We start from the raw sequence: 27254 nt of genomic DNA, 5'->3' as shown, positions 1-27254 counted from the left end.
TCCAAGGATGATAATTAATACTTTGTCTGCTGGCTGGGGTTTATGGACGAAAGCCAAGCCGAGACGCCGTAGTTGAAGCATGGGTTGCATTTATCTTCGGCAGCATGGAAGCGACACCCCCTCTGAGTTTGGATGGCAGTTACCTTTACAGGCAGGTCTAAATGTCAGCCGCAGCTTTTTATTGTAAACAGCAAGCCATATATTTCTTCGCCTGCAGACAGAAAAATTGGTTCAATTTGATGTTTATTAGCTTGACATGCATAGCAGCAACTAGGTACATAAGCTTAATAACCAGAGCCAAATCCACATTAACCTTTAGAACACTTTTTTTTTCCACTTTCTCCTCTCTGCTGCTGATTCAAAGGTGCTCAGTGCTGCAAGATTGCAGAAGCCTTCAGGGAGCCTTACTTGTTTTGTTTTTTTTTGTTGTTTTTTTTACCTCGCTGTGTGTGGTTCAGGCTCCTACGTTCCTCACCGCTTCCACCGGTCAGCTGTGAGGATTTTGCAGGGGCAGCAGCTCTCATTTTGTGGCGATGGCTAAAGGAGATATGGGAGATTACATGTGTATCCCAGTCCTGATGTGTTGCTAGATAGAGGGAGGTCAGTGCATGGAGCAGACTGGATGTGGCAGTGGCCAGTGATTAATCTTGATATGTGTGTGTGTCTGTGTGTGTGTATGTGCGTGTGTGTTGGAGGAGGAAGGAGAAGGAAAGAGCACAAAATATGGACACTAACATTAATATTCTCCTCATTTTCTTTTTTCTTTTTACAATTTCTTTTTTACCCAGCATCATCAGCAAATTTTTTAATCATCTTGCTACCAGCATAGAAAAATGTTTGTATTGTAATTTGTCCCTTCGTTACCATGGAAGCAAGGTGTAGTTTTTACAACTGGGCTGATTAGCATCGAAGCTCAAATGCAAACCTCAAATCCCAGTGGAGTTATAAAGGAGGCTCCCTGGATGCAGGAGGAGGAAGTTCAAATCATCTCTTCCATCCATCACAATGGGGGTAAGGATTATATTGCTGACTCCAACGTCTCTCTTTTCCCAGGTTTCTAACCGTACAGTCATGCAGTGACTTAAAGAGTAGCGGCAAAAGCAAATGAGGCGATTAGCAGCGCTGCATGGTGTCATCCAGAACACATTGCTATGAAACATAGACTTTGCTGCCTGGATGTTGAGCAATTAGCATTTCATTCAGTCAGAAGCCTCTTCAGATTTGTTGTGAGACTGACTGCTATCAGCATCACCATCCACAATAACTCTTTGAAGATACTTGGATGATATAAATTACATCATTTAATTTCCCTTTGGGGATAAATTAAGTATTTTTTATTTGAACTGAATCCATCCTTTGTGCTATAAAAAATAAGAACCTTAAACTCATAGGAAACTTGTGAATCTAAACTTCTAAAACCAGAAATCAGAATGAAAGTTCTGGAAATTGGACTCTGGAAAGATGGGGGACCGCAGCAAACATGTAGAAGTCCTATAGTGGAGAAAAGTCAATTCAGAGGAATATGAGAAAAGTTATCCGTAAGGACCAGTAATCCCTTCAGGATGATTTCTGTTTGGGACAAAATGTCCACTGAAATATATGTAGATGCACTGCAACCTGAAAACATTTTGTTTTTAGGTTTCCACAAACAAAACAAAACAAAAAAAGGCTGATAGTTAATAATAAAACTATTCAAGGCAAATATTTTTGAGTATTGTTTTCTTTTCACTGTGAAAATAATCAAAAAATATTTTAAATTGTTTTATATTTTATTTGCAAATATATATTTTTGGTCTGACCTTACCCTATTCCCTGTGTTAGTTTCACCATTCCTTTATTATTATTATTATTGTTTAATTATTCAGTTTCCCTTTGGGATTAATCAGTATTTTTGAACTGAATTGGCCCGGGGAGATTGGATGGATTTTTTTATTTTTCATGCTGTCGTAGATCCTGAGGAACTGAAAATAACAGCGTAACCAAAGTAATTGGCTGTTAAAAAGAGCAGGTTGTGTGGCAGGGACTGAAATTATAAAATACTTTCCCATCACTTCATCGAAACCACATAATTTAACTTTCAGATTAAAAAAAATATATATCTGTGAGACGAGTTGAGTAAGGATAAAGAAAGGCGAAGGTTTCACGTGTGGAAACTCGCCTGACACGGAGACCTCGACTCCTTTCTTTGCAGGAAAATAAACTCCTGTTAAACATCTTTTTTTTTTGTCTTTTCTTTTCTTCCTCCTGAGCTGTGTCCCAGACTGAAGGGAGGCGCACAGAATACCAGATTAGCTGTTTGCTGCGCTGGAAGGAAGTCTGTGTATGCCTCAGATTAATTAGCCTTCACCCGTTTTTCGCTGAAGCCATCTCTGCCTTTCCACACTCATCTGGCCTCCCTCACACTCGCATCGCTCCGCTGTGCTGCCGCGGGTGAGTGCAGATGAGGGGAAAATGCCTCACATCTCCTCTGAGTGTGTGGGTGTGTGTTCTCAATGAACCGCAGCAAACGCACCGCATAAAAACAAGCGTTTACTCCTCTGTGGAAGTGAAATGAGGATCCTTTGAAATTAAGAGAGGAGGAAAGCTGGGATCCTTGTAGACGTAAATGCTTGACAGGTCATTTTCTGGGGCTGTTTCGGTTTGGCTATGATAACCTAATCACAGGTGGCATCTCATGTGCCGGGAGTAATTTTGCTCTGGCAGTTTCTTGTGCGTCTAGATTCCAACATTGTCAGTTCAATAAAAAGAAGCAAATTCCTAGTTTGACTGAACTCAACAACATGAAGAAGACAACAGAAAGCAGGTTAAGTGGTATGTGACACATCAATGAAACCTAAAGAGTTTGTATGAACTGAATTTGTTCTGCCCTGTCTGGGTTGTACACCGACTCTCCTCCAATGTGACCAGATCTCAACCATTGACCACAATATAAATGACAAGTGTTTGTACGTTCAATATTAGCCTTTTCTGTCCTACCATCAAAAACATAAATACTTAAACTTTACTCAATTCTAAAGGGACTTGAGACTTTAATTGGAACCTTGTTTTTAGTCAAATGAGACTAAAATTGAGCCTTTCAGTAGCAAACACCAGAGGTCGGACGTACTGGGCTGACAGTTCACTTTGAAATGGCTCGAGAAACCTTTTAGAGTACGCGAAATGATAAACTCTGACTTACCAGAAACAAAAACGCATGACTCTATCAGTAAGTTTAAAATGGGTTGCCACTATATACAGAAATGCTTCATTAGACACAACATCAACCTCATCCTTTGCCGTCCGAGCGTAAATCCTTCAGGAAACCTGAGCGTAGGGAAACCCAAGAGTCTTTCATTAGTTCTGCCAATAAATGTGGCATCAGATCACTGAGTTGACTGGAATAGTGATAGATGTTGAGGGTCTTTTCACATTAAAAAAAACTATTAAAAATGTTGACCCTACTTTTTTGTTGAACTGGTGTCTTGTTTTGGAAAAAATTGGACTTAATTTCTTGCTATTGTATACATACTTGTTGCCAACCTCTTTGTCCAGTGGGACTTTTTCTTTTCCCCATTAACCAGACATAGTTGACTAAAAGGGCCACTTCATGGTGTAATGCTTTCTTGTTTGCCCTCTTACGCTCCCTGTTTGCCACCCTGAAGGACAAAGGGAAGAGTAGACCTGTTGACCTTTCATATCGTAAATGAGCAAGTTCAGATGGTTGAGGCATTTGGTAAGAGGCCTTCCCAAAACCCCATTGTGAGAATTTTTTTTTTTTTTTTGCCAAATCTGAGCCACAGAAGGCTTCAGGGCAGACCCAAGGTTCACCGAAGAGAGATTTATTTATAGATTTATTAATAGATTATAGATTATTTATAGATTAGGTTAGAAGTACTTCAGCATCCAAGCAGAAGACCTGGATGCCTCCTTTTAGTTCTCCTTCCATCCTACAGATTATTTTGCTCACAATTCACAAAACTGCAACATCTACTGAGATGACTTCTGCGTTGCCTAGAAGCCAGGTATTTAATTTGTATTGTTGTTTGACAGTCTGGACTGCAGTGCCGGTGTGTGAAGCATTGTGTAACCCTGTCCAGTATCGGCCTACTGAATCTGTGTTTGGACAAATGCCAGAGTATCTTTCTCTTAGAAATGGAGCTTTATTCTTATTGTTTGGGTTGGTACAAACAAGCAGACTTTGTTTGTTTGCACTGTTGCGATGCTGCTTCATCATTGGTTGAGAGCGGCAGCAGATGATCGTCCCAATGATTTTATTACCATGCTGTTTGCAGAGAGCAAATATGGTGAAACGGGTTCATTTTCCAGCATAAATGTCTTCTGTAACGACTGCGGTCCGAGATCTCCTAAATGCTGGAGTCTTTCTGTTTCTGCTTTGTTCCCAAACTAAAAGCAGAACTCTGGATTATAAACGCCAAGTGGCGCAGGTCGCATAAAGCGCTTCCTTCCTGTGGAATCTAACGCCCGCGTAGCGAATGCTGACTCCAGCGTTCAGTGTGCTGAACTCGTTCTACTTCCTGCCAACCTGTCGACTGCCGTGGCTAATAACTTGCCCTTTATGTCCTAAATGAACACTTCACTCAGTTGTTTCAGTTCGCCTCCTTCCCTCCACCTCCTCTTCCTCGCTGGTTCCTGTCACATTTTGCAGTGAGGTGGTACTCTGAGTGAAGGTGGAAACCATGATCCCTTGACCCAGACGCGCTGAGGTCCAAGGCAGCGACAAAAGGCCTCCGCATGGGCGTATAAGCTTACACCGGCACACGCTGACGCACAATCACGCCGTGCTTCTCACCCTGGGTTCCTTTGCTATTTTGACACATAGCATCCATCCACATAGTTGGTTCCAGACTGTCTGGCTCCTTACATCGCTTACTTTATCTGTGTAGCGTCTTTTATTGCAGTTACCCAGGCATTGCGTCTTTCTTTTGCCAAATATTTAATGGGTTGTATGGTATTTTTGCTCTGAATGCTATCATGACCATAAGCTACACCTCTCCAGCTCTTTAAAAGAAAGGAGGTCAGTGTATCGTGAAGAATCATAAATGACTTATAAGTTTCCCATGCCCCACCAACAGTAAGATGAGTCAAAGTAAAGTGGGATACACACAGACAGAAGCCAGAGAAAGTGCTTTATCTCATGGGTGTAAAAAACAAAACAAAAAACTAAACAATATCCATTTGTAATATTACTAATATACAAAACCTTGCAGTGTTTCACACATGGAAAAAGAGGAAAAGTTTAATACGCCTCTATAGCCCCCCGTTCCTGCCTTTTGAGTCCCAGCGTGTAGCCAGTGATGAAAAGACGTAATTATAAAGCGAGAAGCAAACAGCAGAATGTGAGAAGTTGACTTAGGTAGACCACCTTTGTGTTTGTTGCAGACACACAGAGGTTTCCATAACAATGTTATTCCTAGGAGGGCTCGTCAAAAGCTGCTCCAGACATCATTAGCGGAGTGAAGTCCTTGCAGATGCATCATCACAGCATTTCTCCACCTGCGTTTTAAAAAAAAAAAAATTTTTGGGAAAGGAGACTCGTCGTTTCAGTGAGCAGACCCAACCGCAGTGGGCAATGCTTCAGCCCACTGCGGCATTTATTTATTTCATCCATCCTCGCCCTCAAAACTTCACTCTCTACCCCTCCCATCCTCCTGCTTTCCCTCAAAGAATCAGAAAATGATGCTGGGATTTCCCCAGGAGACCGCAACATCAATCTCTTAACTGATTATCCTCGTCGTTTGCCGCTCCCGTCTCCCTGGACCCGAGGAGTTGGAGGAACGTGATAATTGGAACAAACATGATTTCAGGGAATTACTGGGGAAAAAAAAGAAGCAGCGACTCTTAGTTTTGTCTTAGTCGAGGCAGAGGAGGGCTGCTTAGTGTTTCTACGAAGGACGCTCTAGTGCAGTTAAAAGCAGATTAAAGTTTTGCTGATCATCACAGGAGGGGAAGAAAACCAGAACTCCACGATGCGTCATTTCACTGTTACTGTGATTGGAAAGGAAAGTCTGCAAAAACGTACTCGGGTGTAAAACGGCAGAAACGCCTGTAAAACGGAGCAAGAGGGAAACTGGAATAGTGAACCTATCTTTCTGCTCCTCCATTTTATGATGTAAAAAAATCTGATTAAGAAACTGATCTAAAGGGAGCATAAACCTGCTCAGAGAGCACAACTTTAATAGTTTTTCATCTTATGGCTTGGAAAGCTGTGTCTTTTCATAACCTAATGTCTTATTGCATTGTCATCTGTCTGAATATTCAGAAATAATAGTAAAAAAATAAAAAGAAGATGCAATCAAGTTACAGAGAAGAGAGCAACGTAACCGTTTCCCACTTTTCAAAGCCCTTTTGTTTGTCTGGGCTGTGACTGCCACGGTTTTTAGATTTTAATACACATTTGATTCAATGACGGGTTCATTGAAGCCGGCGGGGGCCAAGGGGGGGGAACCCATTTCATCCTCTCTGCCTTTTATTTGACTCTTATCAGCACACACAAATCCAGATTCGTCTGAGTTATTGTGGCTGTCTGCAAACAGCCGTGGAGGTTGTTTACTCACATAAATATTTTCAGTCTGAGTCCTGCTCGCACACACACAGACACGCCCCACAAACAAAGCTCGGGGTCGTCAACCACAAACTGTGATATTATGTCGCTATTAGAGGTGATGATGTTTATCCAGGAGGTTAGAGAGGGAGGAAATATTGCCAGGGAAATTTCAGTGTGGGTCGTCTGTGTCCGTGTCGGAGAAGCTGAAGGGAGCGAGACGTCTGTGACGCGGACACAGACGCAGGTAATCCCCGCATGGCCTTGATGCCAAAGCTCTGATTGAGCCGGTTGTTTTCCTGGCTTCCTCAGAAACATTTTCCAAATAAAAAATCGGAAGTGTTGCGTCTTCCTTTGAATCAATACTTTGAACAATCAGGTTTTGGCTGAAATGAAAGCTCTAAATCTTCTTGGATATGCCTCCACCGGCTTTTCAAATTTACGTCCCTTTTCCACCAGCACCTGCCAGCGCAACTCGACTCAACTCTGTTCTTAACAGTTTGTGTCGTTTTCTGTTGCAACTGAGTACAGCTGGGACGTCCCAGAGTCCAAAAGGTGATGCATATGCAACATGACAACGGCAAACGCTCTGCTCAGTCTGTCTTAAAAACTCCAGAAATGCTCAGTCGCTGTAGTGAGTTTTTACAAATGTTGGGTCAGATTACTGTAATGAATGCAACTGGTGACTTTACCCTTAGCCAATCAGTAGCTAACTGTCTTGTGGCATTACATTTTAAGCCCAACTCTGAACATTTAGAACCCCTGTGAAGTAGTTTTTTTAAAAATAGGGGGGCCTGTACCATGTAACCGTTACTAGAGGAAAAACACTTAAGAGCTAGTAGAGATGAGCAGGAGCTAGCACGAAAGGATAAATCAGAGGCTAACAAGTTCATAGGCTCTGTATGCTTTTGCAAGTCACTGTGGAGTGTCAGAATGTACTAAGTGGGTGCGTACAAAGTGCGTTTCTTCCTGACCATCTTGAAAATAGTGTTCATGTCATCCAGTCTCAGTCTGGATGACATGAACATCCAGGAGAGGTGTACACATCTGCTTTTTAAATGTTTTTCTTTTGTTAAAAAAGATGACAATGATTATCTCTAAAAATCATTGTCAGTCTCAGGCTCTAATTGCTAGAACTTTGGTCAGTTCCTGCACAACTGGAGTAACATTTAGAAATGATAAACATCTCATTCAAAATTCTACATTTCAACATTTTATGTTTTGTTGAAGCTGGTCAGTTTTTCATACTCTACATTTGGATAACTGTATTTCCTTGCTGCGCTGAAGGGATCCACTCTTACCTGCTCCCTGTTTACCAGACAGCTGTCCCCCATCCACCATGCAATATTCATTTCTCAGCCTCCACAGTTTCTCCTTGCTCTCTTTCCAACTTTCCTCTCATTTGTCCCAGTCACATTTCCTCCTTTTCCCAAAACCACCAAATTATTCTTCTCTTCTCTCTGGTCACTTGCTTCTTTTGCCTTTTCATTCTTACTCACTCCCAATTTCTTTACATATCTCAACATATATTGTTTCCCGTTTTTCTCATCCCCCCTCAGTCTTCTCCTCATGTATATAGAGACATATATAGGACATAAGAACGCTTGTGAATTTTTTGTCGAGCCACAGCTCCTCCTTGACAACTTAAGCTTATATTTATGATTTACACTCAAGTGAGCAACCAAAAAAGAAACCGTGGAAGATCCATGTTCCTCCATTGCTTCTTTCCCCCCCCCCCGAGACTCGCTTCTCTCGTTCTCTCTCTCTCTCTCCAGCCTCTTTCCTCTTCTCTTTTACATTCCTTTTCCCATCCTCTTGTTGTTGCAGGAGTTTAAATTTGGTTTGTGTCTGGGCAAGGACGTGACTCGCCTGGGTAAGGACAAGCAGGCACTCCAGGTGATGCTGATAGACTATTAAGCCATAGAAACATTCTCACAGACACTGAAACACTTGAAAGCGCACGCAGACGTCTCCTCTCTCCGAAACACTCTGAGCGTCTGACAGACTGGTACACGGGCCACAAGCAGGTCTCAGGCTCTAAATTGCTACAACTTTGGTCAGTTCCTGCACAACTGGAGTAACATTTAGAAATGATAAACATCTCATTCAAAGTTCTACATTTCAACATTTTATATAGTTTTAAGTTTTATCTTCTAAATAACCAGAATGTACTATTCTGCAGGGAGTTATTTGCCTTTTCCTGCTATTTGTGACCTGATTCATTGATTTCCACACAACTTACTATGTTGCATTTATGCTAAAACCCCATCATATATTGAAAAACCTCTATACTTAGACACATGAAGCTTATTTTGTGAAATACCGAGTCCTGTCTTGTCTTTGAAATGTGCGTCTCACTGCTTTTGTGAAGTGTGTTTTTGCTCGTCTAATGGTTGGTTTTACTCTATGTTTGACTGCATCAGGACAAGCTACATTTTCCTGACATTACTGTCTTGTTTTTATTTTTAACATTTTGTCACCTTCCTAAGATAATGGCCCAAATACTTTTTCTTTTTTTTGACAAAAGTGATTTTTTTTTCCTGATCAATGCTTCTTTTTGGCAAAAAGATGATTTAGGCAAACAAAAAAATCTCTAGGCAAAATATTAGGCTGTTATTTTAGGAAGATGACAATATGTAAGTAAATGTACCATCTAGGACTAACGTTCACTGTTTTATGAATCTCTCCAATCAGTCGTCAATTAATCAAAAAGTAGGTGGCGCATCAGTCAGCTGGAGCTACTTCAGACATTTAACATATAAAAGTGTGGGAATCTCAATCAGAGCAGACAGCACTAGTGTAGACCGCTATAATAATGGTATTATCAGGTTGTTGCTTTGACATTTGAGTATAACTTGTGTATTGCAGTAATGATGGTAACACTTTATTTGAAGAGGGGTGAATAAGACTGACATGACATCGTCATAAACATGACATAACACATGTCATGAACATGAATAAGCCTTCATGAATATTTATGACTGTCATAAAGCGTCATTCGGTAAATTATGACACTTTTAATACAAAGTTGACATTATTCAAAATGTCTTTGTTATGACAATTTGATATTAACCAAGAAATCATTACTGTTTAAACCTTACCTTTAATAACATAAAGTTACCTAATTTTTAAAGTGCAATCAGTAATAATTTTATAACAAATTTATATCGGTAATGATGATAATTTACCGAATGACGCTTTATGACAACAGTTATAAATATTCATGAAGGCTTGTTCATGTTCATGACAGGTGTTGTCATGTTTATGACAATGTCATGTCAGTCTTATTCACCCCCCTTCAAATAAAGTGTTACCATAATGACAGATATGTGTAGTGATTTAGAGTTGGAGTTGAAGAATTTTCAACAAATTTATTGTAGCCTGGCTTGGCTAACGATCAGAACATGCTACAGCATCAGATGTGCAGGGCAGTGATGCTACAGTGCTATTTACTGTACAGAAGGCAGTGTCACTTACTTCAATTCCTCGAGTATTGAAATGTAAGGCATATCAGAACAATTGTGATATGTTATAGATTAAGCACACAATTTATATATTGTTTAAAATGTAAGATTCTGTGTTACTCCCAAACACTGTCCTGGTAGCTGGAGGGATTTGGAAGTATTAAGTTGAGCATTTGGTTCTCACCATCTTAGTCTTTCCCCTACTAGATTAGACTCTACTAAGAAAAAAGGATCGATATTTGATCATTACCAAATACAAATCAATGTGAGTATAGATGAATCAAACGAAAAGTGACTCGTTGGAAAATATTGTAAGTTTGTGTTATATTCCACAAGATGATGCTTAGGAAACTGTTGAAGGCAGACATGTTTCATTGCAGGGCTTGTTGTTTTGACTTTAAAGCAGCTGGAAGCATGACAGCTTGGTTCTGTTTTTGCCAGAGGTAAGCAGCAATGTATTCATGGAAATATGAGTTGTTGCATAAAACAGAGCTTACATTGTGTCTGCAAACCTTGAATGTCAGCAGTATGCATTCTCATTCATCTCACTTCCCAGTCCAATTGCCATAAAAAGGCGTTACATCCTCCAACACTGAAAAAAAAGTCAGATGTACTTAATTTGCTTTTCATCCAAATGGATTATAACTTCTGCACCTAACGGACACAATAATTTAATCGGAGGCCCTGAAACCCGCTCCCATCAGGAGAAGGGACACTGGATGGAAACGTTACATGATGCATGACACGTTCTTGAATTAGCTACAAAAAGACACACTGGCTTTTTCTTCAGCAGTGACAGAACTGCTGGGTCTGTGTTCGTATCCAGAAGTCAAAGGTTGCAGTGGGAAAAAAAAAAGAAAAAACAGATGGAACATCTTCGATGAACTTTGTGAAAGAAATTCAAGGACGTTTCAGACAGTCCAGTTCATCAGCAGGTCTTCGCTACCGGTGCTCGACTCTTTCTACCAAAAAGGCACAGCGTGGCTCCTCTGGCCTTTGAGAACAAGAAAGAGGAAGAAGCCCCTCGCACCGGAAGAAACAGCTTGCTGCTAAGGGTCCCATTATGCTAATTGTTAGGATTCCGGCTTTTATGGACCAGACTTACGGTGGTGCCAGAGCAGACGCCTGCTGTGAGATGGCAAAGAATGAAGGAGGTAGTGACAGAAGGGTCAGTGAGGCACAAGCCTTTGTGCCTTTTGGAGTATCTTTTTCCTCTCCCCTCCTTTCAATCATTTCATCGCGCCCGTACATTTTGTGGCACAAAACTGACGGGTAGCAGTCCAAGATGGAGGCCATTGCCTCTCTTTGTCAACATCCAAATGAAGGCCAACCACCATGTGGGTATGCTAATGCGTGCTGCCCTGGGGCTGCTCATAGAGATGCCAATCTGTGGCTGGAGCCCACTGACTATGAGGGGTTACGGTGAACTGAAGGGATGACTGGAGGTCGAACAACTGCTGTCAGACCAAAAGAAGAGATGTTGGAATATCTCTTATCTCTCTTACATCATCATGGGAACATAAAAGTTTCCATTGCTGTTGACACTGTCATAAGAAAATCTAACAACAGCGCATGATTTGATCAGTTGGAGAACATCTTTTAGCTTCAGTAACTTCTATTGGTCTTTTTTGCTGTTGTATGAGATTTTGGATCACACTTTCTTTACAATCTTACTTCAGTTCACTGAGGCTCTCTTGAGATTCTGCCTCAGGATTCCAATCAAACTGAGATCTGGACTTTGACTGGGACTTTGTAGATTTGCTCTTATGTTTGGGATCATCGCTCTGTTGGTGAGCCACTTTGTTTCTAGCTTCTCATGGGTGGAGAGATTGCCTCCAATTTGAATCTAGAACATGTTGGTGTACAGAGGAGTTCATGGTGTCATGACTCATTGACTGGTGCTCAAGCCAAAATATTCACTCCTCCAACATGTTGCTTAATAGGTCGTGTTTTTGTTTTAGGCAATGCACTGTTTTCTTATTTTATTTATGTGGCTCTATGAATTATGGTGAGACCTCTCTACGTTGGTTTCATTTGGCTACAGGACATTTGACCAAAACTCTTTTTGTTCATTTTGATGCAAGTTTTTCAAGCAAAACTGTGCTGCTGTATTCTTCCAACAGTAAAGATGTGTTTCCTCCTGACCACTCTTAACAACAAGTCATTAATGTTCTGTCTTTTTTCTAATTGTCCTCTTAAGAACTTTTGGTTTTTATCATTTCTCTGAACAATGCGTGCCATTGATAAATTTGCTAGGGCGTCCTAAGAAGATAGGGTACTGTCCTCAAGTAATATCTTGAAAATGTTTTAAAATTAACTTCTTACCCTTCTCCGATTGTTGGGAAGTCAAAATTGAGTCTCCAGTAACTTTTAGATGTGTCCCATGTCCCATATCCTTGAGTTAAATACTCCTCACTTGTCTGCAGTCAAGCTCTGCAGAGCTGATGAGCTAATATTGGAGCTTGTTGTGCTGAAGCAAAGAGAGGTTGAAAGTTACAAGACACCGGGTACCTTAACATTGTGCTAACACACAACTCCAGATCAGCAAACTATTAATATTCCTGCTTTTATATTGGTGGCCACACTTGCTAATGATCAGATATTTAATTGTATCACATTAAAAGCACCTGACTGCTGTTTTACTTGTTAAATTCTCCAAAGGCACATAGGGTGTACTTAGGATTTTCCCTTGATTGTAGTAAAACAGATTTTCACAGTGGTTCGCCACTACAGAAATTGGAGTAGTGGGAGCCGTGGGAAGGGAATTTGAAAGTCAATTAGATGTACTTCAGTGAGATTTACACCTAGCATTAACATGCATCTCCAATCAGGGCCTAATTATAGTCGCAGCTGACATTAACAGGCATCTTTAGCATACAAATACTGTGCAGATTTCTAATTACCGCAGCTGATATTCTGGTGTCAGCTCACGTCACCTTCTTTGCTGATACTTCAGACGTCTTTGTCTCCACCTCCTCCGAGGATAACGCTGCGTTTTGTAAAAAGTATGCCACCGTAGACGCTGTTGCGTTCGTATTTTCTCGGTTTAAATAAAAACGCAGTGAACCGCAGCTCGTATTTACAGATTCTCTCTGTGTCCAACATTCTATGTGCTGTCCTACTCAAAGTAATTATCATGTAGTGCGAAGCTGACATGTCAGCTAACAACCGCCATCTGGTTCTGCTCCAAGCAGAATAAACAACAACATGAAAGCGCCGTTATTTGCTAACACCGAACAACTCGGAGTTGCCGCGGCGAAGGCCTCAGCGAACCTCACCAATTTACTTGTTTTGTTTATGTGGTTCCACCGCTCACCTTTTTTTTTTTTTTTTTAATGAACCCGAGAGGGTCGAGAGCATTATTCCGTCTCAGCCATGTTACTTTTTAATGATGTGCGATGTTTGGCCAATCACGGCACTGTGACTCCTGCCCCAAGAAAGACTTCATTAGCACTGCAGCGGTGTCCCATGTGCTGCGTGCGCTCGCATAAAGACGCTCAGACATAAAAGAGGGGTTTGTGGAGCTAAGCCTGCATGAGTTTCAGATGTGGAGCTAGACTAGAAACTGGAGGCTTCCCCCGTTGGAAGGATTTCATTTATTTATGTGGTCTTTGTCTGGTGGAGAATGTGGCCTTGTTGCCAGCATTCCTCTGGAAGCACAGTTTTCTTTTGTCTTTTACTTCGTCTTCTTCCTAAAACTGTCCTTAGCAGTTTCCATCAAGTATTTGTGAAAACCTGCAGTCAGGTGTTTGCGTCACTGTGGAGGATTTATGTTCCTCTCTTCCTGAATGTTTTGACTTGGCCACACTGGAAGGTTTTAAAGCATGAACACCTTTCATGCCATTTTAGAGCCTCTCAAATTTAAAACCAGGCTTTGACTAGGCCTCTCCAAATTGCTTCTCAGCTTTAGATCATTGATTTTCTACATAAACTCAGGTGTGCATGAGTTCAAGATCACAAACTGATGGCTGGAAATTGTAGATAAAGATTTCTAGAATGCATGGCTCCATCAGTTAAGGCAAGTTGTTTGGGTCATGGAGCTGTAAAGCAGCCAGAGACAATCGCATTCAAAATAATTACATTTTTGTCTCATCCGTCCTCATAATATTTTCCAGCCACTCCTGGGAAGTATCATCACTGCTCTGGTTTTTCTCCATTTGTAGACAAAGGCTCTAAATCAAGGCTTCTCCATCAAACAGGTTCCAAAAGTTTATCTGTCCTAGAGTCAGCTTTTGTGAAAGATTGGAGACAATTTAACCACTCAAGTACTATACTTAGCATAGTACCGTTGCTTTTTAATACAACAAATGGTGTGGATTCTTCAGTCTTGAATTAAGCACAGCTTTCAAAGCTAGATTTATGAACTGCAACTGGAAATATAGAAAGACTGCCCAGAAAAAAAAAACTGTCAGAAATAACAAAGTCATGAGTTGTGAGCATAGTGTAGACGCACTTTAAACTAAAACTTTACCACCTCTGATCCATATGGATAATAAAAAGTCACCTGTTGTTCCAACGCTACGCCTAAATTTTGTCACTGTTTAAAGCGCTGTGGTGTTATTTGCTGCGTTTCTGTTGACCATATAATTGCGCAGTTAAATTTGCTTGATGAGAATACACTAATTCCAAAAAAAACCTCAAATTTTTTTACAAAACATTTTGGCACAAGAACGAGGCAGTTTTTCTTTTATATATTGACAAAGTTTTGTGCACATTTGTAATGGAAACACAGCATGTTTTCCCTGCTTTGTGGAGGTGCCATGCTGGAAATAGGAGGTGTAAATAAACGGCGCGTCGGTGTAAATTCAAGACGGAACCTCTAGCTGGATGTAGGCAGACAGAATCGATGGACATCACTTTTTGACATGCCTCGCCAAGTGTTTGGTGTGTTTATGGATTTAGGTGTGCACACGGAGCTGTTTGCAGAGGCGTGTATCCGGTTTTGCTCGAATGCACTCGACTATGTGAGAGCAAAGCAGAAAGCCCTGAAGATTTGCGAATGTGAGGTGTTTGTCACCCCCCTTCCTACATCCCTCCCTCCACCTTCTCCCCCCCGTGCGGGAATACTGAATAGTCTTTGCGGTGTTTGCATACATACATTAATACGTTGCATGCACATCAATGAATCCATTGTTATTTACCATTCTGTCACAGTGGAATACATCGAGGCAGTAGGAATACATCGAGGCAGTAGCGGAGCCGCCTGAACCCAATTACTGCTGCAGCTCTTCACCAGGCATCGCTCAATCACTCAAACCAAACTTAGTTTCTAACCCAGTTTTCATGCTCCAGAGCACAACAAAAGCTCCTTATCTTCGGGACCCCGGCGCTAATTGAGCGTCGCCTCGATTTGCGGGAGTCGTTGCCGTCGTCGTCATCTTCTGCTTTGGAGAAACAGCCTGCCGCTCCTCCCACTCTCGCCTCGTTTAAAGCTCTTTCTCCTGCCATGTAACTCCATGTTTGTAACTCCATGGCTGTGTGGCCCAGCTTTAGTTCCTGGGCGTGTTTGCATGCACTGCTGTATTTCGGAGCGCAGCAGGAGCTCCATAAGGAGGCCACAGCTGTGTGTGATGTGCCCCACCAACATACAAGTGTTGGAAATGGGCTCATAGGGCTGAGCTCGCAGGGAGCCGCCACTGATGCTGGCTACGCTTTAATGTTTTTATTTATGGCATAATTTTTGTAGCGTTTGCTTTCGGCATGTGGTGGAGACGTGGCTGCAGAATGCCAGCGGCTTATGTTTTATTGTGATCAATATGTAATCAAAATATTACAGGAAATAACAGCTTGTAAAATAGGAATACCGGTTTTGAGCTGTTGCAAGATTAGCATCTTAACGTGTAATCATAGGTAATCCAGTGTGGAAATCCAGCATTGTAAATATAAACCTCTGTGTAGATATATGGTTCTGTAACTCTTTGATGACTTCGACACAAAAAGCAGAATACTTGTTAGTGCCTGTTACACCATGACGCAGCAAAGTCATTTTACACTTTCAGTCTCTATGGCAACTAAAAGCTCATCTTTGGTTGGTAGTTGGATGTCATTTTGTGTGGAGCAAACAGCGTATGCTGGAGTTATTACAGCCATTACAGTAAAAACAGCAGCCTGCCACTGCTGCAGCACAGTTATTTAGATCTGCTAGTGGAGTCACTGTAATATACAGTATATGATGAAACTGTACATAATGTTGGATTCATAAGATAAAATAATAATTTGCCAATATTATAGGGAATCCTAATAATTTTTTTAACAGAGTAAAGAATTCAAAGGCCAGGCTGTAGTTATGCAAGTTTTTTCTTCTTCTTATTATTGTTGTATAATTATAAAGTGGGCATAATGCCCAAAAAATTAAAACAATTGGAAACACTTCATTGTTGGTTTTGTGCAATCGAATAATAATTTTATGAAACAAGTTTTTAAAAACTTTTAAACTTTTAAAAAAATTTGTAGAAATATTCAGTTTTATCCAGGTCCATTGGTCTTACTGTAGAAATGTTCAAATGCTAAAACACTCTGAAATGGCCCTTTAGGCCAGCAGCGGTAAGAAGATATCAAGCACATGCTAACTTCACCATTTTTGGCTAACAATTAGCTAGTCTCAGTGTTTTCAAAATGCACAGAAAGCTTCCCTACCTTCTGTGCCAAAGGTTTTATTTCCTGTCATGATCTGCATTAAAAAGAATAGAATAGAGCTGGATGCTTCCTTACTGCTGTTTATAACAGAATATGGGCTAGCCCAACAAACAAAACTACTTCCTTTCTTACTTCAAAATAAGAGCCTCAAACGAAGATGCTACATTGAATCAAGCAAACACCTTCATTTCTAATAATAATAGCTTGCAATGACTTTATAAAGTCACGCCGGCACACTGCATCGTGAGGCAGAATTTGCTTTTTAATGTCTACACTTATGGTATATTGCACTTCCGATAGGCAGTGCTAATACAGTTTTTATTTCCCTAAAAATGTCACTCGCATGTACTCCAAACCAGAACTTGACGGAGGAAACATCGTCATGTTTTCCGTCACAGAGCCGTAGTAGATCACATCTGCCTCGCAGCTCATCTCCGTGTCCAGATTGTAATTCTGTCCAGCAAACTGGCAGCCGGCACCAACAACAACCACAATTCACCGCAGCCAAGAATGCAAACTGGCAGAGGGCTGATCAGGACGAACCTGAGGTGGTGACATGAAGCCTTCGCAGATGATTAGAAATTTTGGCAGAGATATTTTATGACCCAATAAATAAATGATACAAATGGATTGTGTAGCCTTAGATAAAGATAGTGTTGGGCTGTTTTCACACTTGATAGTTATTTTCAGGGGGTGTGGTTCACTTTCTAGACAGATTAGAGTTTGGTTAAAGCAGGCCAAACAGGGCTTTTGTGAATTCACAGAAGAACTTTTCTCTTGGACGTTAGCTGCTTTCTCATTCTCTTTCAGCCTGGTGCATAAGAAATCTCCAGAACCGGGCCAGACAACATCTTTGGTGTATTTTTTTTTGTGTGTTGTTGTTTCTTGAAGGCCTTACTTACTGTACAAAGACTGAACAATTTAGCAATGAAATTCCTAAGTAAAACCTTGAAAGGCTTTCAGAACACTCAGAGATTTTGTGAGCATCTCATTTCTTTTAAGGAAGGCACAATGAGGATGGCTTAACGTTTGTACAATGTACTGTATGTAGACTGCGGGGGAGAAACTGTGCATAGAGGACATGCTACTGTAAGAGTTCAACATGCCTGACTTGCTTTTCCTCAGATAGCATCTGCTCCGGAGATGAAATGTCTTTCAACAGGCCTGGCAGACTCCAGTCTCCAGTCTGCTGAGTTTGCACCCAGTACGCCCAGAAATATGAGGCGAGTGCAGAATGTTGCTGAGTGGAGGGGTTTGCAGGCTCCCTCTTCTCCCGCTTTGCCCCTGAGCGAACCTTTTCATCTGATTCGTGTTTTTAGCACACGGTTACAACCGTGCTCCGACGTCTCCTGGTCGCGCTGCTTCGGCGAGAATCGTTCCGATAGAACGCTCCCCGAGGAACGCTCGCGCGCCGCCTTGAGTTTTTACAGGTCAAAATAACAGAGGTATGAAAATGAAGGCACTTCTCTTTTTTGTTTTTTTTTTTTTGCTTGAAAAGATTGTGCCTTAAAGCTTTTAGGGAGTGCAGGCCTTTGAAAATGAGCTCAACGTTTTTCAGACAGCACCTTCAGTTAATTTCGCCCGATCTGGCAGTTCCTCCCACACACATTCTGGTGGAGGGATCTTGAAGGGAAACGCCACGGGGAAGAAAACCACAGTTTGCGAGTGTTAACAACCATGTTGCCGTGTCTGAATGCGGCAATCTTAGAGGGGAGCCGAGGCCACTGCTCTCTGCAAATGATGGGTGTGAGATGTGGATTTAGATGAATTTAAGGACACAAGTTTAACTTTATGTTTCCGTTACCTCTCAAGCACAAAACTCACCCACTCCCCTCTGTTTTTTGTTTTTTGTTTTTTATTATTCTGCTATAATAAACAGTTCCAAAAGAGGAGCATCCACTTTCATTCTTACACTAAGCGTTGTTTTATGACAGTAAATGTTCTCCGAGCCTGGCTGGTCTGTGTGTGTTTCTCCTACAAGGTTCCTATATAATGGTGCCCACATAAACAGAAGGGTTTTCATATTAAAGCTGGCCTCAGAACACATGAATAAACACAGTTACATTCCATTTCATTTGAGCCTGGAGGCTTTGGAAGACGAATCTGAAATGTGCTGTGGTCGAGGATAAATAGGCTGTTGTATTTATGTAGGATTATTTTACTCACTACGTTCATATCTTCTAACTTTAGGCATGGTGAGGAGAAGTTTGGTTCGACTTTTATTTAGTATAGCTAATCTGTAAAACTCAAGATCTTCATTTTTTGGTTTTGTTTTAGACTCCTTAACTCAAAGGTGACACATTTGACCCTTTCATCTTTTTACATAAGCACATTTGTAAAGATCATTTTGTAAAGATCATTTTGTTTTCCTTGTATCTTAATACAAAAACACAATGATTTTCTACCCCTGCCCCCCAGGATTAGTTATCAAAATCAGAGCTCATTTTTCTTCAGTTGTGGTGTTTTCTTGAATAAAATGTATCTTCCTTCTTGAGATCGGATTTTTTTTTTTTTTATTGCAAAGCTAACCCATTCTGAGATTGTGGTGGCAGTTGATTTTTCTCTTCTTTTTTTTTCAAGCCTCTCTGACCTGAGCTGTCATTAATTATTGATATATTTTTAATTAATAATTTACAACAAATTAAAAACGATTTGCAAGTGACACAAACAAATTCGCAGCGGAATTTGCGATTAGCAAGATTAGCACCATTAGCAAGATTAGCATTACTGGCTCACAGTCTCTGTGTGCTAAAACGGTTTCCTCTGTCCATGTTAATGCATATTATGACATAGTTGGTGTTTATTTGAACTAAAAAGAGAAAATAGGAAGTGATAGCCATTTTTAGAAAGCGTCTTAAGTATTTTCAGATTTTCGCTATTCACAGGCGAATGTTTAGCTTTGTGTTGTTCCAAAAATAAACAGTTTAATTTCTGGAAGAGGCAGCTAATTTCCAACTGCTAACTAGTCTTCTTTCAATAGTAGTGTCTTCCACACCACAGAGTGTTGCAGTTAGCACAACCTGGTTGTATTTAGCTATGGCGCGTCCACGGTTGAAATCTTAGTTTTCTGAGCCCAAATTTGTCCGATTCCTTTCACCACCTGGTCGTATCAGTTTGTCTCTACTTCCTTCAGGAAACTTGAACAGTTTAAGGCCTTGTTGTTCATTTGTCACCTCTATAATAATTGTACTGCTTTGTATTGCTCTGGCTCTTTGTGAAACACTGATGAGCCTATTTGTTTGAAGTAAAAAGAAAAAAAAGGAAGCCCTTTGATGGATGAATTTGATTTCAGTTTTTATTAGAAGCCTCTGCCTCCCTCCCTCGCTGCGCCTGCTCTTTCTAATAGCTGATAAATGTAATTAGGTTTCCATCAGAGAGAGGAATAATGATCGACTGTGGCTGGACGTCTTGTGTGTTGGTGAGATAAAACTCCCTCTCAAATACTCGGGATCAAACTTGAAAGTCGGATCAATAATCTCTCCTTGTGTTCTCCTGTAATGCTCGAGTGTTTTTCGGCGGTGCTGCTCTCGTGTTGCAAAGTGGAACATTTTCGACTATTCTTTCTGAAAGGAAGGAATTTCTTTCAGCCATTTTCTGTCAAGAGATTCTCTTCATGTTCGTATTTTTGAAGCTTTTACTGAAAACAAAACGCTTCAACCCAAATTTTCAGGCATTTGCAGGTGTTGTGCATCATGGCCACCACAAGCGTCTTTTCTCTCGTTGAGCAGAAGGTCTCTGAGATAACTTTTTGTTATACGTTTGCTGGCTCCTCCACAAAGCCCATCTGCCTCTTTTGCCCTGCCAGTGGTTCCTACCAGTTTGTCCCTCTGTGTTCCCCTGCAGGCTTCGAGCTGCTGTACCAGCCCGAAGTGGTGAGGCTCTACCTTTCTCTGCTGACGGAGAGCCAGAACTACAATACCCTGGAGGCGGCTGCAGGGGCTCTGCAGAACCTCAGCGCTGGACAGTGGACTGTAAGTCCTCGAGTTGGGAGTGGTACAAAGACAAGACGCTGTGTTCAAACTGACTTTTTGCCTAATTGCACACTTTCTGCAAACTTTGATGTTGGTCGTGGCCTTTCGGTGGCGAAACTTTTACAGCTGGAAGCACCAATTAGGGGTAAATGGCATCCCACTGCGCTTTAGCGGAGGACAGGGACGATAGAGCACTAGTTGAGCTAAATGTTAAAATGGATGTGCGTTTTACCATAAAGGTGACTGGTAGACAGCTAGGAGACTGGCTTTAAGGACAAGATAAGTTAATGGACTTTGATCAAAGAAAAAATAAATCCCCAGGGGTCCTGCACAGACTGAAAAACAATAGAATATGACAGAAGTATTTTCCAGGCCTAGCTAGCTATCAGAAACCAAAATAAGGCATCCAAATCTCTTTCCTACCTGTGCTCTTTTGAGATGTCATATCTGAGGCTTGACTTTGTATAAATGAAGAGAGAACCTTTATGTTGAATTTAAAAGAACTGAAAAAACTGTTGAAATCCTGACATAAAAAACATGTAGGAACTTTAGATTTTTGTGAGGATTTCATCAAAGTGGAAATTAAATTTAACTTATTTCCCATCAAAGATAATTGTAGTGAAATTGGCAACTTTTGCACCAGCTGTAGGCGATATGAAATTAAAGTTGTATCACGATATTTTGTGGTGCTGTTGTGATGATGATTTTAGGTAACTGTATGGCTGTGATGGCATAAAAAAGCAATAATAGCCCCACAAACACAAAAACTGCTCCTGAGAAACATTTAAAATGATAACCATTTATAATGAGTGGGATTTGTATCACTAAACTTCACACAGTATTTAATCATTTGTTCAAATTTATTGATATTCATTCATACCATCATTGAACAAACTGTGGATAAAATACTAAAACTAACAGCCCCAACAATATGAACAGTTTTGGCAGAGTATCACTACTTGGAATTTACAGTAGCAACAATAAATCCAAATTCTTACCATGATAAGACATTTATGATGATAAATAATAAACCATACAATAAATCATATTTTTCTGACCCAGTCTATGAAAAGGAAAATATATATATATATAAAACGGTGCAATCTACCTCAGGACCTCCCATCTGGTTGAAGTGATGTGATTAGATAACAGCCGTAGCCCTCACTCATTCCCAGGGCTTTCTGCGCTGGATGAGAAGAGTGGCTCTCCAGCAGCAGTCAGGTAGTCACTCCAATCAGAGCGGTTGTGGAGCCGCTGAGCGAGAGGTTGCAGTAAATTATCAGTGTGGAAAGGCTGGCTGTCGAACGTTACGCTAAGCACCTCAGGCGAGAGCGGTCACCTGCGCGCCTCGGCAGACGGGTCGCACTCAGCCCGCCGGGGCGTCAGCGCCACACTGCCTCTCTTCAGCAGACTGCCTTCCTCCGTCCTTCGCTTTGAGCTGCGTGGAGCTCGAAAAACTCCTCTAGTTCTCCAGGATTTTAACTTTAAGTTCCTGTGGAATGTTCTCAGTTTTGAGACAATTTTGTATTGACTTGCAGTTAAGATTTACGTTTTCTTCCTGTTGAATTAACCACAATAATAGCTGGGGGGTTTTTTGTTTGGTTTTTTTCTCATAGCACGTTGGAGTCTCTGACACACTGTTGTTAACACAACACATCCTGACCCTTGAGAGAATATCAGAGATTTTCATCTACACTCATTCCCAGATTTTTTTCTTTATTTCCCTCCTTTTCCCTCATGTTTTCCACAGCTCGCTACTGCCACCTGGTGGCTCAGGCATTCCCATTCTCTGCCTAATTGCATCTCTTGGGGTAGCAAAGACCCCTTTTATGTCAGAGTTAATGTTTCATGCTACAAAAAACAAGAAGTAAAACCCAGTGATGTTTAAATTCAGACAAATTAAAGCGCGTGTCCTTTCAGAGCCCTGCTGCGCGGCGAGTTGAGCAGAAGGAGAAGCCAGACTTCAGCTGCAGAGTGAGTGATGTGGAGTGTTTGTGTAAAGATTATACCTCCGATGTCTTCCAGTGGTCCAACTACATCCGAGCCACAGTGCGGAAGGAGAAAGGTCTCCCCATCCTGGTGGAGCTGCTGCGCTCCGACTCTGACAAGGTGGTCCGAGCCGTGGCCATCGCTTTGCGCAACCTTTCCATCGACCGACGCAACAAGGATCTGATAGGTATGGAGGATTTGTTGCGTCAGGTGCATTGAGACTGTTAAGATCATGTTAAGATCGAAAGACCACGCTGGACACACCTTAAGATTTAATCATGATTTGCAATGAATTCGACTTCACCGTTTTGCTTCAAAAACCCCTTTACCTCACAGGAAGTTATGCCATGCGGGACCTCGTCAGCAACCTGCCCAGCGGCCAGCAGCGACCGGCCAAGAACCTGGAGGAGGACACCGTGGTCGCCATCCTCAACACGATTCACGAGATCGTGACGGACAGCTCGGAAAACGCTCGCTCCCTCATCCAGGCCCAGGCCATCGAGAAGCTGGTCGCCATCAACAGGACCAGGTAAAGATTTACGAAATACTAAGCTGGGAACCGATCAGCGCAAAGCAGTGGAGAAGTGGGAGAACAATGAAAAGTGGGATATAGCAGCTTCCACAAATAAGAACCTGTAAAGTTGCTGTGTGTTTATAGGACAATACTTTGTAGAAGTACTTCTACAAAACGCTAGCAAGAAGAACATTTTATTTACGAAATGGCTTAGTCTTAATCAGTCGTTCTTATCCCATAGTTTCTTAGTTTGATTTAAGTCTGGACTGCGGGGTCGTTTTAACACATCAATGTGGCTCAAGATGCTATTTTGTGTTTGAATAACTTTGGTTATAGCCTAACTCCTTTTATCTTGACTTGCACACATTGATGGCCTTTCCCAGCGTTCCATCAGATAGTCGGGTTTTTTTTTAACGTGAAAATTAACCCCAAAGACGAGCGCCTTTGTCGTCAATTGCTGTTGTTTGCAGATGTTGCTTTTGCGTCAGATTTACAAACATACCAGAAACATACCAACGGCTCCGCTTGGAACTTTCCTGTGTGGGGAAAAAAAGGGTTTAAATTGCATTAAAGTTTTTAACACGTTAAAGCCTGTGAGGTTAATTATCAAAATGAATGTGTTAAAGTGCCAACCCTAACTATATTGTCGTGTTGTAAATGGAGCTCAGTGCAATTTTTTTTCACTTTTTTATTTCTGTAAAACTGTTTCAAAACCATGAGTTGTTTTTTGTCCACTTCATAATTATCCACTGATATGTGTGACCAAATGTAAGAGTGCAAATTCTTACCTAGCATTTTTTGTCTAGTTTCTAATAGAGATGTGCCGATCAGGTTTTTTCCTGCCAATGCCGATACCGATCACCCATGAGGCCCGATCACCGATACCGATCACATAATTTTTTTTATTTTTTTTATCATAAACACTACCGGTTACATTATGTGAAAAAAGGAAACATGAATTCACCTTAATTTAGACAAAAACTTGTTTTTAATAACTTTTTACAAGAAGAAAACTAAACAAAACAGGCCTTCTGCAAATTGTACTGCTATCAGTAATACTATCGTTAACAGACTGATAACATATGAAGGCTCTGAAGAGGCTAATTAATGCAATGAGTCAAAATAAAACCTCTCAACATTGCCAAACAAATTCAAGCATAAAACTTAACATTCAAAAGCAAATACAGGATCCATTACAATAAACAATCCAGAGTTACTGAATGAAAACTTCCTGATAGCATGGCGGCTAACTGATTACTGCTAGTTCTGATTGGCTGCTTCTGACTGAGTGGAGTAATTATGCAGAGCAGGGAGGAGATCGATTATTTTTTTAGAGATTATTTGTCTCATGTTAGGACAGCGAAAGTTTTAATACGTATATAAAATGTATTTTTTTAGGTTAGATGCTGCAGCTTTAAGCAGAGGTTCGGTGTGAGAGTCACTACCAGGTGGAGCAGAAGCGGTGCTCCGTCTGTGAAATATTACTACCTGTAGCGCGTAGCAGTGGTTCAATAGCGAGATCAGAACCAGCGTCTTACATTGCAGCTCGAAGACTTAAATAATTTTGCGGGTTATTTGTTTAGCTTTCTGACCGTCATGCTAATCCGGGTGAGTGTTTGTAGCTGTGCGCTGCTTTACCTGCTATCTGATCCTCCATATGTCTTTACTGCAGTGAGCCTCGATGTAGCCAAACTCCGTCAAGTATGCCATTGTTTTTATGTCGTATTAGCTTCGTTGTGTTGATGCATTTTGACGTGCTTCAATTTTCCGCCGCGACACGCAAACTTCCCGATTCACTCAGTGCGTTATAGTTCCACATCGCTTAGGATTTGTTGCTGCGTGTTTGCACAGTGTGAAGGAAAGATGAGACCAGCTGCACAGACAGGCTGCGAAATGAGATGCAGGTGATCGGTATCGGCTACAAGAGCCAATGATTGCCGATCACTGAACATGCACTTTTTCACGAAAATTGGCCGATTATGATCGGTGACCGATCGATCGGCACACCTCTAGTTTCTAGTGCAAATAACAGTTGAAAATAAGACAAAACTAACTTACAAGTAACTTTTAAGAAAAAATATAGGAGTTTGTTTATAGCCAAAAATCACCAGCTGCACTGGCACATTTTTTTCACTTACGTTATGGGAAAAATGTCTTGTTACAAGTGGATCTAGTATTGCTTCTTTTAATCCATATTAAAATATTATTGTTTTAAAACAGCCTTCTGTATCTTGCAAAAAAAAAATCCCTTGAAAGTTGTGTTTGTCTTATTTCAAGCGCACTGAGATATTTACACTGGAAACCGGACATGAATACTTGAAAAGATTTCATGTGTTTGTATTGTGCAAGGCACAGACGATCACACTGAGCCAGACTCGGAGAGAGTGTGTTTATTTAAGCCAATCACGTAGGAGTTTGTGTATGAAAGAGACGTCAGATGCGTGATAATTCTAGCCGGGCCTTGAAAACTAGTTGCATCAGGAGCTTTTCATTAGCATTCATGGAGGATAACATAACATATCTCTGCCTTTCACACTGTGGATAGTGTGAGCCTGCACACATTTTTACCTACCACAAATTATTTAATAGGCTTTTACCTCTGGAGGCAAAGTTCTCGGTGGTGGAGCTTTGAATCTGCAGATTTCAGGCTGGTTCTGAACACTAGAGGACTGACCTACCCCACGATGCCCTCTTCTTTTACCAGCCCTGCTCAAAGACCTAATATTGCGTTAGGACGTATTGATCATATTGGCAGCTGCTAACCACCGCGAATACACATTTTTCTGTCATGGAACAATAAAGCTTGAGTTTCTGTTCGGCCTCCTGAGGTCAGCTTTCTTTGATGCGAGCCACCCTCCAAACCACTTTTTAATTAATACCGCAGGCTCAGAGGTAACTAATGAAAGGAAACGTGCCCTCATCTGGTTATGAATGAAAAACAAAAGCAGAGCCCGAAGCCAGGCGCGGAGGCAGAGCCTTTTGAATAAAGAGATTGATCACAGCCGCACAGGATCCATCACAGCAGCTGTCACTGTCAGGGGAGACAGGGGGGTTTCGATCGGTTTTCTTGCTGTTGTAAATTCCTCATTTGTCCACCGCTTTTATTTGTCGCACCCTCAGCCAATCGGCTCGCGAAACAAAGGCGGCGTCACACGTCCTGCAGACAGTGTGGAGCTACAAGGAGCTGAGGAACGCTTTGACTAAGGACGGTTGGAACAAGAGCCACTTCCAGGTACCCAACTTTACTTTGCCGCAAGTTTTACTTCCTGCTCTGCACTGGAAGAAAGTTAGCTGTTAGGTAGCAAAACCTAACCTAATGTGGGTAACGTAAATTTCTATACATATGCTTTATACATTATTCAGGACTTCAATGATGTATAAAAGTTATGACAGAAAATAGAGTTGCCCTATTTTTCACATCAGTCAATTGATACTTAAAAACAGAAAGGAAAAAATATCTACTTCTTATATGGCAGTAGTGGTTTTGGATCGAATAGAAATGAAGAGACTACACTGTATATGTCCCTAAGCTTTAAAATGTAAATGGACTGAACTTAAAGAGCGTTATCTGATTTTTACTTGCACACAGTAGAAGTAGATGAAAGTGACTGTAATGTATGCTTTTATCAACAAAATTTCTTTTGAGTATTTAGTTTGGATCCAACAAATCAGTAGGAAAAAAACTTTAAACTTTCAGTGTTTTATCTGCCAGTGACTGATCAGAGCCGATCTCGGGAAATCAAACTGGGATTGTGATCCGTGGCCGACTGATGAATCACTAACGCTCGGCATTAATAGAGCTGGCTGTCACTATCATTGATGCCCACACCTGATTACAATCTTAGCAGCCAAGATCCTTAACCTAAAGAGTTATTTAGCACAACATTACATTTTTAGCACTTTACTTGCTCTCCTCAATTCATAGAATAATCACTAGTACATTCTCCAAAGCTAAAATCTGCATAAATTTGCTTAAAAAGCAGCATGACATTGCTTGCTTCGTCTCTTTTACTCAGCCCACTGTGACGGCCACACCTAAAGCTACCAAGAACGGCAAACCAGGTTATGATGACACCACTCTGCCACTGATGGAGAAGAATCAAGGTCTGTCTGCGCACGTGTGTGTGTGTGTGTGTGTG

General features: G+C 41.2%; 1 protein-coding gene across 9 annotated transcripts in view; it reads left to right on the top strand.

The window, feature by feature from the left end:
• Positions 1-27254, top strand: part of arvcfb (ARVCF delta catenin family member b) — a 153195-nt gene that overhangs the window by 115436 nt on the left and 10505 nt on the right. For all 9 annotated transcript variants that reach the window (XM_008417644.2, XM_017306596.1, XM_008417640.2 and 6 more), the window contains 5 exons: positions 20485-20612; positions 22638-22788; positions 22938-23130; positions 26236-26347; positions 27132-27219. In XM_008417644.2, the coding sequence (XP_008415866.1) occupies positions 20485-20612; positions 22638-22788; positions 22938-23130; positions 26236-26347; positions 27132-27219 (672 nt within the window). The remainder of the gene's footprint in view (positions 1-20484; positions 20613-22637; positions 22789-22937; positions 23131-26235; positions 26348-27131; positions 27220-27254) is intronic.

Source organism: Poecilia reticulata, linkage group LG9, assembly GCF_000633615.1.
Source record: "Poecilia reticulata strain Guanapo linkage group LG9, Guppy_female_1.0+MT, whole genome shotgun sequence".
Classification (NCBI taxonomy): Eukaryota; Metazoa; Chordata; class Actinopteri; order Cyprinodontiformes; family Poeciliidae; genus Poecilia; species Poecilia reticulata.
This window is presented reverse-complemented; position numbering and strand designations above follow the sequence as displayed.